This window comes from Loxodonta africana, chromosome 14, assembly GCF_030014295.1.
Source record: "Loxodonta africana isolate mLoxAfr1 chromosome 14, mLoxAfr1.hap2, whole genome shotgun sequence".
In the NCBI taxonomy this organism is placed as follows: Eukaryota; Metazoa; Chordata; class Mammalia; order Proboscidea; family Elephantidae; genus Loxodonta; species Loxodonta africana.
Genome location: NC_087355.1, coordinates 48642995 through 48656243, shown reverse-complemented (window position 1 = coordinate 48656243; position 13249 = coordinate 48642995). Strand labels below are relative to the sequence as shown.

General features: G+C 42.6%; 1 protein-coding gene across 1 annotated transcript in view; it reads right to left on the bottom strand.

The window, feature by feature from the left end:
* The window catches only part of MATN2 (matrilin 2), a 162664-nt gene that overhangs the window by 102002 nt on the left and 47413 nt on the right, over positions 1-13249 (bottom strand). Inside the window, exon 3 of the mRNA XM_023545902.2 lies at positions 9052-9174. Within this exon, the coding sequence (XP_023401670.1) occupies positions 9052-9174 (123 nt within the window). The remainder of the gene's footprint in view (positions 1-9051; positions 9175-13249) is intronic.

The following is a 13249-nucleotide window of genomic DNA, read 5'->3' as shown; positions in this document are numbered from 1 at the left end:
TTCCCCCACTAATACCCCAAACAAACTATTCCAGACAAGGCTCATCTAGTCACTCTTCTGCAAAGACAACAAGCGCATTCATTTCTCTTTCCAGAAAATACCACCTATTCCACAAAGCCTTCCTTGATTATTTCAAGGAGCCCTGGTGGCACAATGCTTAAATGCTCAACTGCTAACCAAAATGTCAGCACTTTAAACCCACCAGCAGCTCCGCGGAAGAAAAGACCTATAGCTCTGCTCTGGTAAAGATTACAACATAGGAAATCCTATGAGGCAGTTCTACTCTGTCACATGAGTAACTATGAGTCGGAATCAACTTGACGGCACCCAACAACAATAGCCATGACTCTTTCTCTGATCTCTTCTCTGGTAGCGCACCTACCCTCTAAAGCCTTGTTCTGATGTACATATCTATGCTTTCTTGAGTTAAAACCCATTGCCATTGAGTCGATTCCAACTCATCGCGACCCTGTAAAACTGACATACAATAACCTGCACATATTTAAAGCGCACAATTTGATAAGTTTGACATACCAGCATATCATTGCCACAATCAAGATAATGAACATATTCATCATCCCCCAAAATTTCCACACACAGTGACCCTTTGTAATCCCTTCTCCTCCCCTTGGTTGCAGGCAAGCACTAATCTGCTCTCTGTAATTATGGACTCATTGCCATTGTCTAAAATCTTATATGAATGGAATCATGAAGTGTATGCTCTTTTTTGTCTGGTTTCCTTTTCTCAGCATAGTTTCTTATGACTCATCCAGGCTGCTGTATGTGTCAATAGTTCATTCTTTTCGTTGCTGAGTAGTATTCCATTGTATGGATATATCACAATTTGTTCATATTCACCTGTTGATGGACATTTGGGTTGTTTCCAGTTTGGGGCTATTACAAAAAATAAAGCTTCTATGAACATTTGTGTACAAATCATTGTGTGAATATATACTTTTGTTATGGATTGAACTGTGTCCCCCCAAAATACGTGTCAACTTGACGAGGCCATGGTTCCCAGTATTGTGTGATTGTCCACCATTTTGTTATCTGATATGATTTTCCCATGTGTTGTAAATCCTACCTCTATGATGTTAATGAGGCAGGATTAGAGGCAGTTATGTTAGTGAGGCAAGATTAGGTTGTGTCTTAAGTCAGTCTCTTTTGAGATACAAAAGAGAGAAATGAGCAGAGAGATAGGGGGACCTCATACCACCAAGAAAGTAGTGCCAGGAGCAGAGCATGTCCTTCAGACCTGGGGTCCCTGTACTGAGAAGCTCCTAGATCAGGGGAAGATTGATGACAAGGACCTTCCCCAGGACTGACAGAGAAAGCAGTCCCCTACAGCTGGTGCCCAAAATTCCGACTTCTACCCTCCGAAACTCTAAGAGAATAAACTTCTGTTTTGTTAAAGCCATCCACTCGTGGTATTTCTGTTATAGCAGCAGTAGATAACTAAGACAACTTTTACTTGTCTTAGGTAAGTATCTAGACTGGATCATAGGTACATATTTAACTTTGTAAGAAACTACAAAACTGTTTTCCAAAGTAGTTGTACCATTTTGCATTCGCACCAGCAGCATATTAAAGCTCTAATTTGTAACCTTGACAACACTCAGTACAGGGCAATACTTGTACATTTTAGCTGTTCTGGTGGGTGTGAGGTGGTACTCATTGTGGTTTTAATTAGCATTGCCCTAATGACCAATAAGGAAACCCTGGTGGCGTAGTGGTTAAGAACTATGGCTGCTAACAAAAAGGTCGGCAGTTTGAATCCACCAGGCATTCCTTGGAAATCGTATGGGGCAATTCTATTCTGTCCTATAGGGTTGCTATGAGTCGGAATCGAATCGACAGCAATGGGTTTTTTAATAACTGGTAATGTTGAACATGTTTCTTTGCTATCCATATATTTTCTTTGGTTCAGTATTCATTCTTATTGGGTTGTTTGTCTTCCTTAGGAGTTCTTGTGTGGGGCAAACAATTAACATGCTTGACTGCTAACTAAAAGGTTCACCCAGAGGTACCTCAGGAGAAAGACCAGGCAGTCTACTTCTGAAAAATCAGCCACTGAAAACCTTATGGAGCACAGTTCTATTCAATATTGTACTGGAAGTTCTAACTGGTGCCAAACCCAAGGCCACTAAGATTCTCTCCTTATCTTTGCAGGAAAGCATTTAGCCTTTCACCCTAAAGTTTGATGATAGCTATAGTTTTTTTTTTTTTAAGATACTCCTTATCAGGTTGAGGCAGTTCTCTTTTATTCCTAGTTTGCTGAGAGTTTTTAATCATAGAAGAATGTTGGATATTGTCCAATACTTCTTCTGGATCCATTGATGATCATATGTTTTTTCTTGTTTTAGTTTATTCATATGGTGAATTATATTGATTATTTTCTGAACGTTAAACTAACTTTGCCTTCTTGGGATAAACCCTACTTGATCTTAATATATTATCCTTTTTATGTATTGTTAGAAGCTATTTGCTAAAATTTTGTTAAGAATTTTTGTATCTAAATTCGGGGAAAGTTGATTATAGTTTTCTTTTTCTAACAATGTGACTGTTTTTTGAGATCATGGTCCTTTACTTAAACTGTACTATAAAAGCTATGAAATCACTTATATAACTTGGGAAAATTAATGTCAGGAATATGTCCAAAGAATGAAGCAGCTGAATGCATTTAGTATGGTTCTCAAGAGAGAAAAAAAATTAGGAAGTTGAACAAGAAAGTTCACATTTTCTGCCAAATAGTTTTTTTTTTTTTTTTTAATGTTTCATTTTCATTAACTTCCGGATAGATTAAATGTTCTAGAAGGGAGGAAAGGGGAGGGAAAAGTCCTTATTAAAAAAAAAAGAAAAAGAGACAATATAAAGTTCTTTCTAGCTAGTGAGAAAGGAATTCAAGGGAAACAAACAGTAAGGGGAAATAGGCCTGTGAAGATGGCCACATGTCATGAGGAGTTTTCCCCCATGTTTTTTAATGGAGAAGGGGAAGGACATAAATGTCTACTGAGCTCTATGGGCTAGGCACCATGCTAACACTTTTGCATATATCTTATAACGGGGTGGGGAAGATTTCTGGAAGGCAAAGGGCACCTCCAGCACATTCTGAATTATCCATATAGGCAGACTTGGAAGGTAAGATTACTCAGAGCCCTTGATCTACTCTTTGAATGGAAAGGCACATTTTCAGACACTGACCAACTGGTGTCCACTCAGAAGAGATAGCGAAAAAAGCCTAAAGCCAGGCCACCAAAAGTTGTGTTTATGCTTTCTGTGAAAAACAGAAAATTAACTGGGGAAAGAGAGATGAGAGAAGTACTACTCTACAATAGTTGGAGTTCTCTTTTTATTTGGAAAAAGAAAGCTTTTAGTATATAGCTTCAGATGGGAGAAATAGGGTCAAAGATGGTAATTACAGAGAGTACAGTTTTAGCTCAATCACTGATATAGGCAGTCTGCAGGTGAGGCCCAGATGCTTTACAATGACCTGGTTTCCAAACACAGTCAGGAGGGGATAGAATTCCTGGGCTGTGTGGGAGAGGGGGCTAAAAGTCTGATAGCCAAGATCCATTTACACTAGAAGAATCTATAAATTAACTGTATCTGCCTCCTCTTCCCATACAAGCAAGATACAAGTGGTGGGTACGGTGTATGTAGGAGCCCTGGGGGTGCAATAATTAAATGCTTAGCTGCTAATTGGAAGGTGGGCAGTTCAAACCCACCAGCTGCTCTGTGGGAAAAAGATAAGGCAGTCTGCTTCCATAAAGATTACAGCCTTCAAAACCCCAAGGGGCAGCCCTACTCTTTCCTAGAGGGCCACTGAGTCAAAATCAACTCATAATCTCCTCGACAGCAATGCGTTTGGGTTTTTCTGTTTATGGTGTGTGTGTGTGTGTGTGTGTGTGTGTGTGTGAAGGCACTCGCTGAGAAAACCTCCCAGAATCATTTTTGTGCAATGACAGTATCACAGCAGTTGGCAGTGGACTTACAGGAATGACAATCATTTGACTGTTTGTTGTTAGTTGCTGCTGAGTTGGCTACAACTCACGGGGACCTTACATATAACAGAATGAAATATTGTCCAGTCCTGCACCATTCTCACAACTGTTGGTATGTTTGAACCCATCGTTGCAACTATTGTGTCAATCCAAACAGGTTTGAGCTCTATGGGTTAGGGTATGGGTTAGGGTTTCCCTCGTATTCCCTGACCCTCTACTTTATCAAGCATGATATCCTTCCTGATGGTGTGTCCAAAGTAAGCAAGATGAAGTCTCCCCATTCTGGTTTCTAAGGAGTATTCTGGCTGGACTTCCTCCAAAACTGATTCGTTCATTCTCCTGGTGAATTAATTCAGAGACACTCCGTTGGGACCAACAGGCCATGGAATTCGTCTGTTTTCCTGGGCTTGGAGGAGGTTCCCTGGTTGCAAGGTATGCCCTACTGCCATCTAGGAGCCCTCAAGGATCATGGGAGTACATCAAATGGTGGTTGACAGAAGGAATATGGAGCCACACATAACAGGATTTGGATTCTGGTTGGGTTGCATTACAAGCCATGTGACCTTGAGTAAATCGTCTAAACTTTCTATACTTTATTTTCCTTATCTGTAAGATAAGAATGATAAAATCTACTACTTGTTGTGAGAATTAAATGAGATAACAAATGTCAAGCATGCAGGAGAGAGCCTGGCACATGATCAACATGAGTAAGTGCCTACAGTTAGGGCTGATGACCGAGCTGGGCGTGGGTTGCAGTAACTTTTGGTTGCAATTGGTGAATTTTATTTATTCTCATACAAGAATGTGAGCTTCATGAGAGCAGAAACATTGCATTTTATTTCCAGTACTTTGCATACTGCCTGGCACATTTTATATGCTCAAAAATTATGTGCTAAATGAAAAAAATAAATGAACAAATGAATGAGTACAGGAAAGAATGAATGGCAAGCACCTCTTGGGGAGTAAGAGGTACTTCAGGAGAGGATTTGGTTCCTTTTCACCCCGGGATTATCCAGCTACACCCAATATAAAATCAAAAACCAAACCCATTGCTGTCGGGTCCATTCTGATTCATAGCGACCCTACAGGACAAAGTAGAACTGCCCCATAGGGTTTCCAAGCAACAGCCGATGGATTCAAACTGCCGACATTTTGGTTAGCAACTGAGCTCTTAACCATTGTGCCACCAATACAAGAAAAGAAGAATGGAAATGGCTGTGTCTCACTCCTCTCTAGGCCTGCTGTGAGTTTCTCAGGGAGTGAGCAGGGCTAAGCCCTTGCAAGCAGCTTCAAGAGGTGAGTTTATAGCATAGCCTTCCCTCGGCACAACTTTTAACATTGAATCATCCTTGCATACCTTGTTTGAATCCCATTTGGTCATGGTGTATTATTTTTTTGATATGATGCTGAATTCTATTGGCTAGAATTAAAAAAAAACTTCTGTTGTGTTTTTGGTGAAAGTTTATACAGTAAATTAGGTTCCTCTATTGGCTTTTTTTTTTTTTTTTAATTGGCTAGAATTTTTTTGAGAATTTTTGCATTTATATTCATGAGAGATATCCACCTATAATTTTCTTTCTTTTTTTTTTTTTGGTGGTGTCTTTGCCTGGCTTTGGTATCAGAGCGATGCTGGCTTCATAGAATAAATTCGGGGGTACTCCTTCCTTTTCTATGCTCTGAAATAGTTTGAGTAGTACTGGTGCAAGCTCTTCTCTGAATGTTTGGTAGAATTCTCCAGCGAAGCTGTCCAGGCCAGGGCTTTTTTGGTAGAGAATTTTTTTTTTTTTACCTCTTCAATCTCTTCTCTTGTTATGAGTCTGTTCAGATTTTCTATCTCAGTTTGTGTTAGTTTTGGTAGGTAGTGTGTTTCTAGAAATGTGTCCATTTCTTCTAGGTTCTCAAATTTGTTGGAGTACAATTTTTCATAGTACTCTGTTATGATCCTTTTTATTTCAGTTGAATTTGTTGTAGTGTCCTCCGTCTCATTTCTTATTTGGGTTACCTGCTTTCTCTCCTGTTTTTCATTTGTTAGTTTGTTGGCACAAATTTTAATTGTCCACCAGACAGAGATAGGGGCTAACAAGGACCTATCTATGAGATAGATATTAACTTGTTACCACTCTTCCCATTTTATAGATGAAGAAATGAGGGTTGAGGAGTTGAAATAACCAGCTCAGGGTCAAACAGCCACAGCCAGTAAATGATAATGTCAGGATTCAAGTCTAGGTCTGTGGATTAAAAAGTTCCTGTTTTTACAATGCCACTGGTAGAGTAATATCAGGAAAGCAAGCAAAAGAGTTGTTATGATTATCTTTTTTTTTGAGGGACAGAACTCTTTATCACTGAAAATATATTACACTAAAGCTGGTGCTGAAGGTAAAGGTAACTTAACTGCTTTGGAGTACCTAAAAGGCAACCTAACTACTGCGGGGTAGGTCAATGGGACACAGAGTCCCTGCTCCAGCCCCTTCCCCTTCGCCCTGAGCTTTAAGCCCTTCCGTTGAATCACCTCACTGCCTGAAGTGATTCTGAAAGTGTGGCAGCAAACTGTGTCAGAAGTTCATCAAAAATGCAGACTCCTGGGCCCTACCCCAGACCAGTTGAGTTAGAGTCTCTGAGAGTGGGGCCCAGAAATCTGCTTCTGGATGATTCTTAGTTATTGAAGCCGAGAACCACTGTCCTGGCTCCGTGCCCCTCCTCCACTTCAGCCTCCTGCCCTCCACCTGAGACCAGTCCAAGGCCTAGGCAGTGTCTGCTTCAGGCTCTGCCCCCACAGCCCAGGCAGGAGGCAGCCAGGGCCAGAGCAGCGCTGGAGGGAGCCCAGAGCCTGTGTGTGGGCCCAGGTGAGGGACGGCACACCCTGGTGTGTGGGGAAGGCCTGGCTCATGATCTTAGGGGAGATCTTTTTATTTGCTCTTCCCAAAATTCCTCTGGCTGGACTAAGCCAGAGCTCACAGAAAATGGATATCAGCACATGCCCAGATACCAAGAAAGGAAGAAACTCAGGGCTTGAGAAGGAAAGCACAGAAAGAGAGTCAGCAAGGCTGTGGGGGGCAGAGGGAGAAATGAGCCAGAGGACCCTCTTGGGGAGGGAGAGGTTCTGGAGAAGTTGGTGGGGTGGGGGGGTGCGGGGTGTAGGGAGAGGGCCTGGAGAGGCTGGGGTGAGGTCCAAAAGAGATGTTGGGGTCGTTTGCTGAGCAGTGTGTGAGATGACCTCTCCTGGTTCCTCCAGCTCTTCTGTCAATCCTATTAAACCCATGAGTATTTAGTATAAATGATTTTTGTTGTGGAAACTGAAGAAGGGTCAGAGCTTCCAGTGGAAGATCAAGATGATTTAGGCCCAAAGCTGCATTCAACAACCTGGTTGGAGTTCCAGAAAAGCTCCCTGGGATTCAGAGTCCACAGGGCTTTGGGCTTCTACAGGCCACAAAACTAGAAGGGGTCAAGCAGATGTTTCCCAACCTTGCAGGTCAGGGAGGCCTCCAGCCAACAACTATCAACCTTGAAACTGAAAAGTGAGAAGAAAAATGTGGTTTGGCTCTATAAATGTGATACTAATTACAGTCATTTGTGCAAACTGCTTTCCATCAACGCTTAATCGCTTACCATGTAGTATAATAACAATTACGCATTGCATGAACTACGCATCAGATTAGCTGAGTTTTATTTGCCTCCGTGTGGGCCAGTCTTCTCAGGTCTTGCTTTTTCGTAGGCTGGCTGGCTGTGGGCTAACACAGTGGCTTTACCCAACTTTAAAAAAAGCATAGGGTGTAATATTCAGCATATGGGTAACTCTGTCTTCTAAGAGGTAGATTACCTAGTGCTGGCTCAAATATCAGTATACTGTCTAGTCTTTGGGACTTGACCGAAAAAAGAGAACGTGAATTCTATTTACACTTTATATCTGCTTAAAACCAAATACCAAACTCATTGCCGTTGATTCCAACTTATATCGACTTATAGGACAGAGTAGAATTGCCCCATAGGGTTTCCCAGGAGCAGCTGGTAGATTCAAACTGCCAAACTTTTGGTTAGCAGCCAGACCCTTTACCACTGCGCCACCATGGCTCCCTTTTTTTATTTAAGAGATCTATAAAGCCTCCCTCGCCTAAGCAACTAAATCCCTGCACACCTCTAAAACAGAACTCGAATAATCATTCCAAGGCGATGTTAATAACTCATCCTAAATCTATGCTTCAGAGGAGAGGATAAAACACGGAAACAATTCTACAGAGTACAGTTAATACAAGGAGCCCTGGAGGCAAAAATAGTTATATTCTTGGCTGCTAACCAAAAGGCTGGTGGTTCAAATCCACCCAGTGGCTCTGTGGGAGAAAGACCTGGCAATCTGCTCCTGTAAAGATTACCAAGAAAACCCTATGGGGCAGTTCTACTCTGTCACTTGGGGTCGCTATGAGTCAAAAATGACAATAACAGCAGTTAATAAAGGCAGTGGATGTAAAGACTCTATAGTAAAAAAAAAAAAAAAATAGACCCCCCTTAAAGAACAAGCTTGAATGCAAAGGAGACCAGCCCACACATTCAAGCAGGCTATTTCTGAGAAGGTGTGTCCAATGAACTTTCAAACTCTTCCTGATGGCCTACGACTATGCACCCAGCTCTGGCCTAGGGGCTGTGATGGCAGAGTGTGGGTGGGGTAGGAGTAAACACAAAATACACAAGTCACAAATCATCATCTCTGTCCTCAGGAAGATTGTAACTGGGCTGGGTGAGGGGGCTTAGACAAATGAAATGGGCCTGGATAAAAGGAGGGACTGGGCCCTGGAGAAGGATATCATGCTTGGTAAAGTAGAGGGTCAGTGAAAAAAATGAAGACCCTCAAAGGGACGGATTGACACAGTGGCTGCAACAAGGGGCTCAAACATAGCAATGATTGTGAGGATGGTGCAGGATCAGGCAACATTTCACTCTGTTGTACACAGGGTCGCTATGAGTTGGAACTGACTTGATGGCACGTAACAAGAAATAAAAGAAGAGACAGCAGGAGAGAAAAGGAGAGCAGTACAGACACACCAGCAAGCAGTCTTACTTCTGCAAGTCGTCTGATCCGAGTTGAGAATGTATCCTTCTTTACACCTGCAGACGTATGAGCCAGGGGTGTTGACGCAGAAGTGGGCACAATTATGCTCCAAGACGCTGCACATGTGGACCGCTGAAAGGGAAGACAGAGGAGGTTAAGCGAACAGTGACTTTATCTCTAAATTCAGTCCATCCAGCAAACATTCAGTCAGAGCCTACTCTGTGGAGGAAGGTCCTTAGGTGGTGAAAACCTAGTGGCGCAATGCATAAAGTGATCAACTGCTAACCGAAAGGTCAGTTAAGTTAGAAACCACCAGCAGCTCTGTGGGAGAAAAAAGGTGTGGCAATCTGCTTCCACACAGATTTACAGCCTTGGAAAACCTATGGGGTCATTATGACCTGGAATTGACTTGACGGCAGTGAGTTGGTCACTTAAAGGTTAGCAATTCAAACCCACCCAATGCTTCCGTTACAGCCAAGAAAAGCCTGTGGAGCACATGGGGTCACCATGAGTCAGGATCCACTTGATGACAACTAACAACCACAACAATTCTGTGAAGGAGAGGGTCCAAAAAGACACAAGCAATAGTCTCTACCCTTCAGGGGTTTTATGGTCTACAGACGGACAAGACAGGTCCATGTAAATGCTACCAGCGAGGTAGAGATAAAGGGCTATGTGGGTTCAAAGAGAAATGGTGTTAGGCTGAACCATATGAACCTGCCAAACACCCAACTATTTTTGACCTGCAAAAACAGAAATTTCACATGGTTCAACCTAGTAATAACCATTTGGTGGGGCAGGGGCATCAGAAAGTCTGCTGACATCAGAGTGAGACTTGACTGAAGTAGGGATCTTCATTAGCAGCAATGGGGTTGGAGCAAAAGCTTTAGTTAAACAAGGATGTATTAAGCAATCAACAGTACCTCAGGAACAGAAATCCTAAGAGCAATGTAATTTTTAATGTGCGGAAGTAAACAAATATTTTTGGAGTGAAAAAATGCACTCACATATTTCATGTTTCTATGATCTTTCTCTCTCAATCTTAAAATATTCCTACATTTTATTTTCTGAAGTACTTCCACTTTCAGATACATCAATTCTAGCATAAATCTGCCTGGAGCTCATAAAAATTCTTGTTTTTTTTTTTTGCATCTTAATTTATGACATTACTCAATATAGAGCATCTTGAACATATTTAAAATTAACAGCAGTATAAACGGAGTACAAGTTATGCAAGTGTTCTCATAAACACAAAAGATGTCTATATGTAGAAACATATTTTTATGAAGCCAAAGTAAAAGGGGCTCTCAAAAACTCAGAGCAATCCCATTAATCCAGTACTTAGGAAAACTCATCTCCTGGGGAGATGAATGGCAGGTCTTAAGTATACGTCTCTTTGCTTCTAAGTAAGACACATGGTGCACAATACATGAACTATGGGAGTAACACTTTATTTCATAACAATACAATCTAGAAGGTAGTATTCTGAGTTTAAGGAGCTCTGGTGGCACGGCAGTTAAGCACTCAGCTGCTAACCAAAAGGTCTGCGGTTCAAACCCACCAGCTGCTCCACGAGAGAAAGTTATGGCAGTGGCAGTCTGCTTCTGCAAAGATTACACCATTGGAAATCCTATGGGTCAGTTCTACTCTGTCCTATAGAGCTGTTGAGTCGGAATCTACTCAATGGCAATGGGTTTTTTTTTTTTTCCAAAGCTAAGGAGCCCTGGTGATGCAGTCGTTAAGTGCTCAGCTGCTAACAGAAAGGTTGGCAATTTGACCCCATAGCTGCTCTGCGAGTGAAAGGTGTGGCAATCTGCTTATTGTAAAGATTTACAACCTTGGAAACCCTGCGGGGGCAGTTTACTCTGTCCTATACGGTTGATATGAATCGGAATCGACTCTACAGTAATGTTTTTTTTTTAAAGCTACTCCAAGTTTGAATTTTTGTTACTTTCAACCCAAAAAATCCCGAATATTTTTACTAAAATAGCATACAGTTCTATCTGTAAAATTCTATGCAAGAATGATCAGTGATTCTGAAAGCCTCTGGGCCCTAAGGCCTTGCTCCCCTGTGGGCTCACTGGGCCTCCACTCACACGTACCATGTGATTGACAGTCTGAAAGCCTCTGGGCCCTAAGGCCTTGCTCTCCTGTGGGCTCACTGGGCCTCCACTCACACATACCATGTGATTGACAGTCTTGCCTCCTCCATTGCTGTCCTGAAACATCCCCCTTGAGTCTCATTTTCCAGAAGCTCTCCTGGGTGTAAACTGGGTCAAGGCTTTGTGTTAGGGGAGGAATAAGAACTCAGCAGGCTAAGTCATGGAGAGAGATGGATGTTTTGTTTAGGAAATAGGGACATAATGTTTTTTTTAATGAATTCTTAAATGACTAAAGGAGTGACTGATGTCGTTGGTTGCGGGGTTCTTAAGAGGAACAATTACTGGGTACATGAAATCAACGTCTATGGGAGTCACTCTGGCCTCCCCACTTAACAACAGGGTGCAGTAAGTGATGAAGTGTGTGTCTTAGGAACACTATTAACCCAACCATTGCCATCAAGTCGATTCTGACTCATAGCAACCCTAGGCTGTAAATCTTTAAGGAAGCAGGCTGCCACATCTTTCTCCTAAGGAGCAGCTGGTGGGTTTGAACTGCTGACCTTTCAGTTAGCAGCCGAGTGCTTAAGCACTGCACTACCAGGCCTCCTATAGGAACACTATTAGGGCCTAAAGTGGCCTGGGATTATTAGGAGAGAAACAGTCTGGCCCCAGGCACTAGAACACCAAGTTCTAGGCTGATAAAGCAGGCCCATTGCTGTCCAGTCGATTCCAACTCCTAACAACCTTATAGGACAGGGTAGAACTGCCCCATAGGGGTTTCCCAGGCTGTAGTCTTTCAGGGAGCAGACTGCCACATCTTTCTCCCATGGAGCAGCTGGCACAAACCAGGTACGAGAAGTTAATTAGAAGCAGCCCTGCCAGCTTACATTGAATCACCTGATAGCTCAGAAAGGACACATTTTTTCAGCCCCTAAATGCAGCGTTCTCTCTCACTGGGTGGCCAGATCCCAGGATGTGGTTGGCCAGGTAGCTGTCTTCCAAATTTCTTCTAGCGCTGCATGTGTTTGTTGAAACATCTCAACTGGTTATTTTGTAGACAGGGCCTTGATTCACAGACACCTGGCTCCCAAGTTTTGCTGGTGGTTCAAGGATGTGACCTCAGTAGTTTCTCCTTGCTGTGGCTATCGGAGCCCCAGCCCAGGGTGGGAAGTCATTGCCCAAGGGTATAAAGCCACCGCTGGGCCAGGATCACAGCCACCCAGCCAGGCAAAGCCAAGCTAGGACTCACCCAGAGCAGTCTGGCTGCAAAACGAAGAAAACCAAACCCGTTGTCATAGAGTTGATTCCTATTTATTAAAAATAAAAAAAAAAATTTTTTTTTTTTTTCCTATTCATAGTGACCCTATAAAACAAAGTAGAACTGCCCCAAAGGTTTTCCAAGGAGCAGCTGGTGGATTTGAACCTCCACCTTTTAGTTAGCAGCTAAGCTCTTAACCACTCTACAGCCTAATATTGTCCTAATGTAATATCAAGGTTCTGGCCTTGGTAGTACTGGGACTGCCTCCTGCCTGCCTCCAATCCCATATTCAGCAGCATTTTTAGTTCCACCTGCGGTACAGGTGCCAACATCAACCCTTCTCCCCAGAATCCCCTCCTCCCTAGGCACATGGTGGTCTCCCACTTCCCTGCCTAGCCTGTCATCAGTTTTTCAAACCGTAGGTTATGTTGCCTTAGCAGGTCATGAAACCAACTGAATGAATCTAGACTAGTGGTTTTGTTGTTTTTTAAGAAAAAATTTTTCAAAAACAACATCGTTCCTTGCCCAGATTACTGTAACACCTGACTGGTTTCCTTCTTCTACCCTTGCGCCCCTGCTGTCTATCATCCACCCAGCAGCCACAGAGCTCCTTTTAAACTGTGAGTCAGCTCATGACATTCCTCTGCCCAAAACCCTACAAGTGCAGAATGTAGCTCAATAAGTGTTCAACGAACAAATGAGACTTCCGAAAACTCAGAGATGTCAGCCACAGCTTAGAATACACTCATCACTACTGTCTGATTAAAAATAAAAAACAAAAACCCATTGCCGTCTAGTTGATTCCGACTCACAGTGACCATATAATTTGAATGCAAATCAAAAGTGC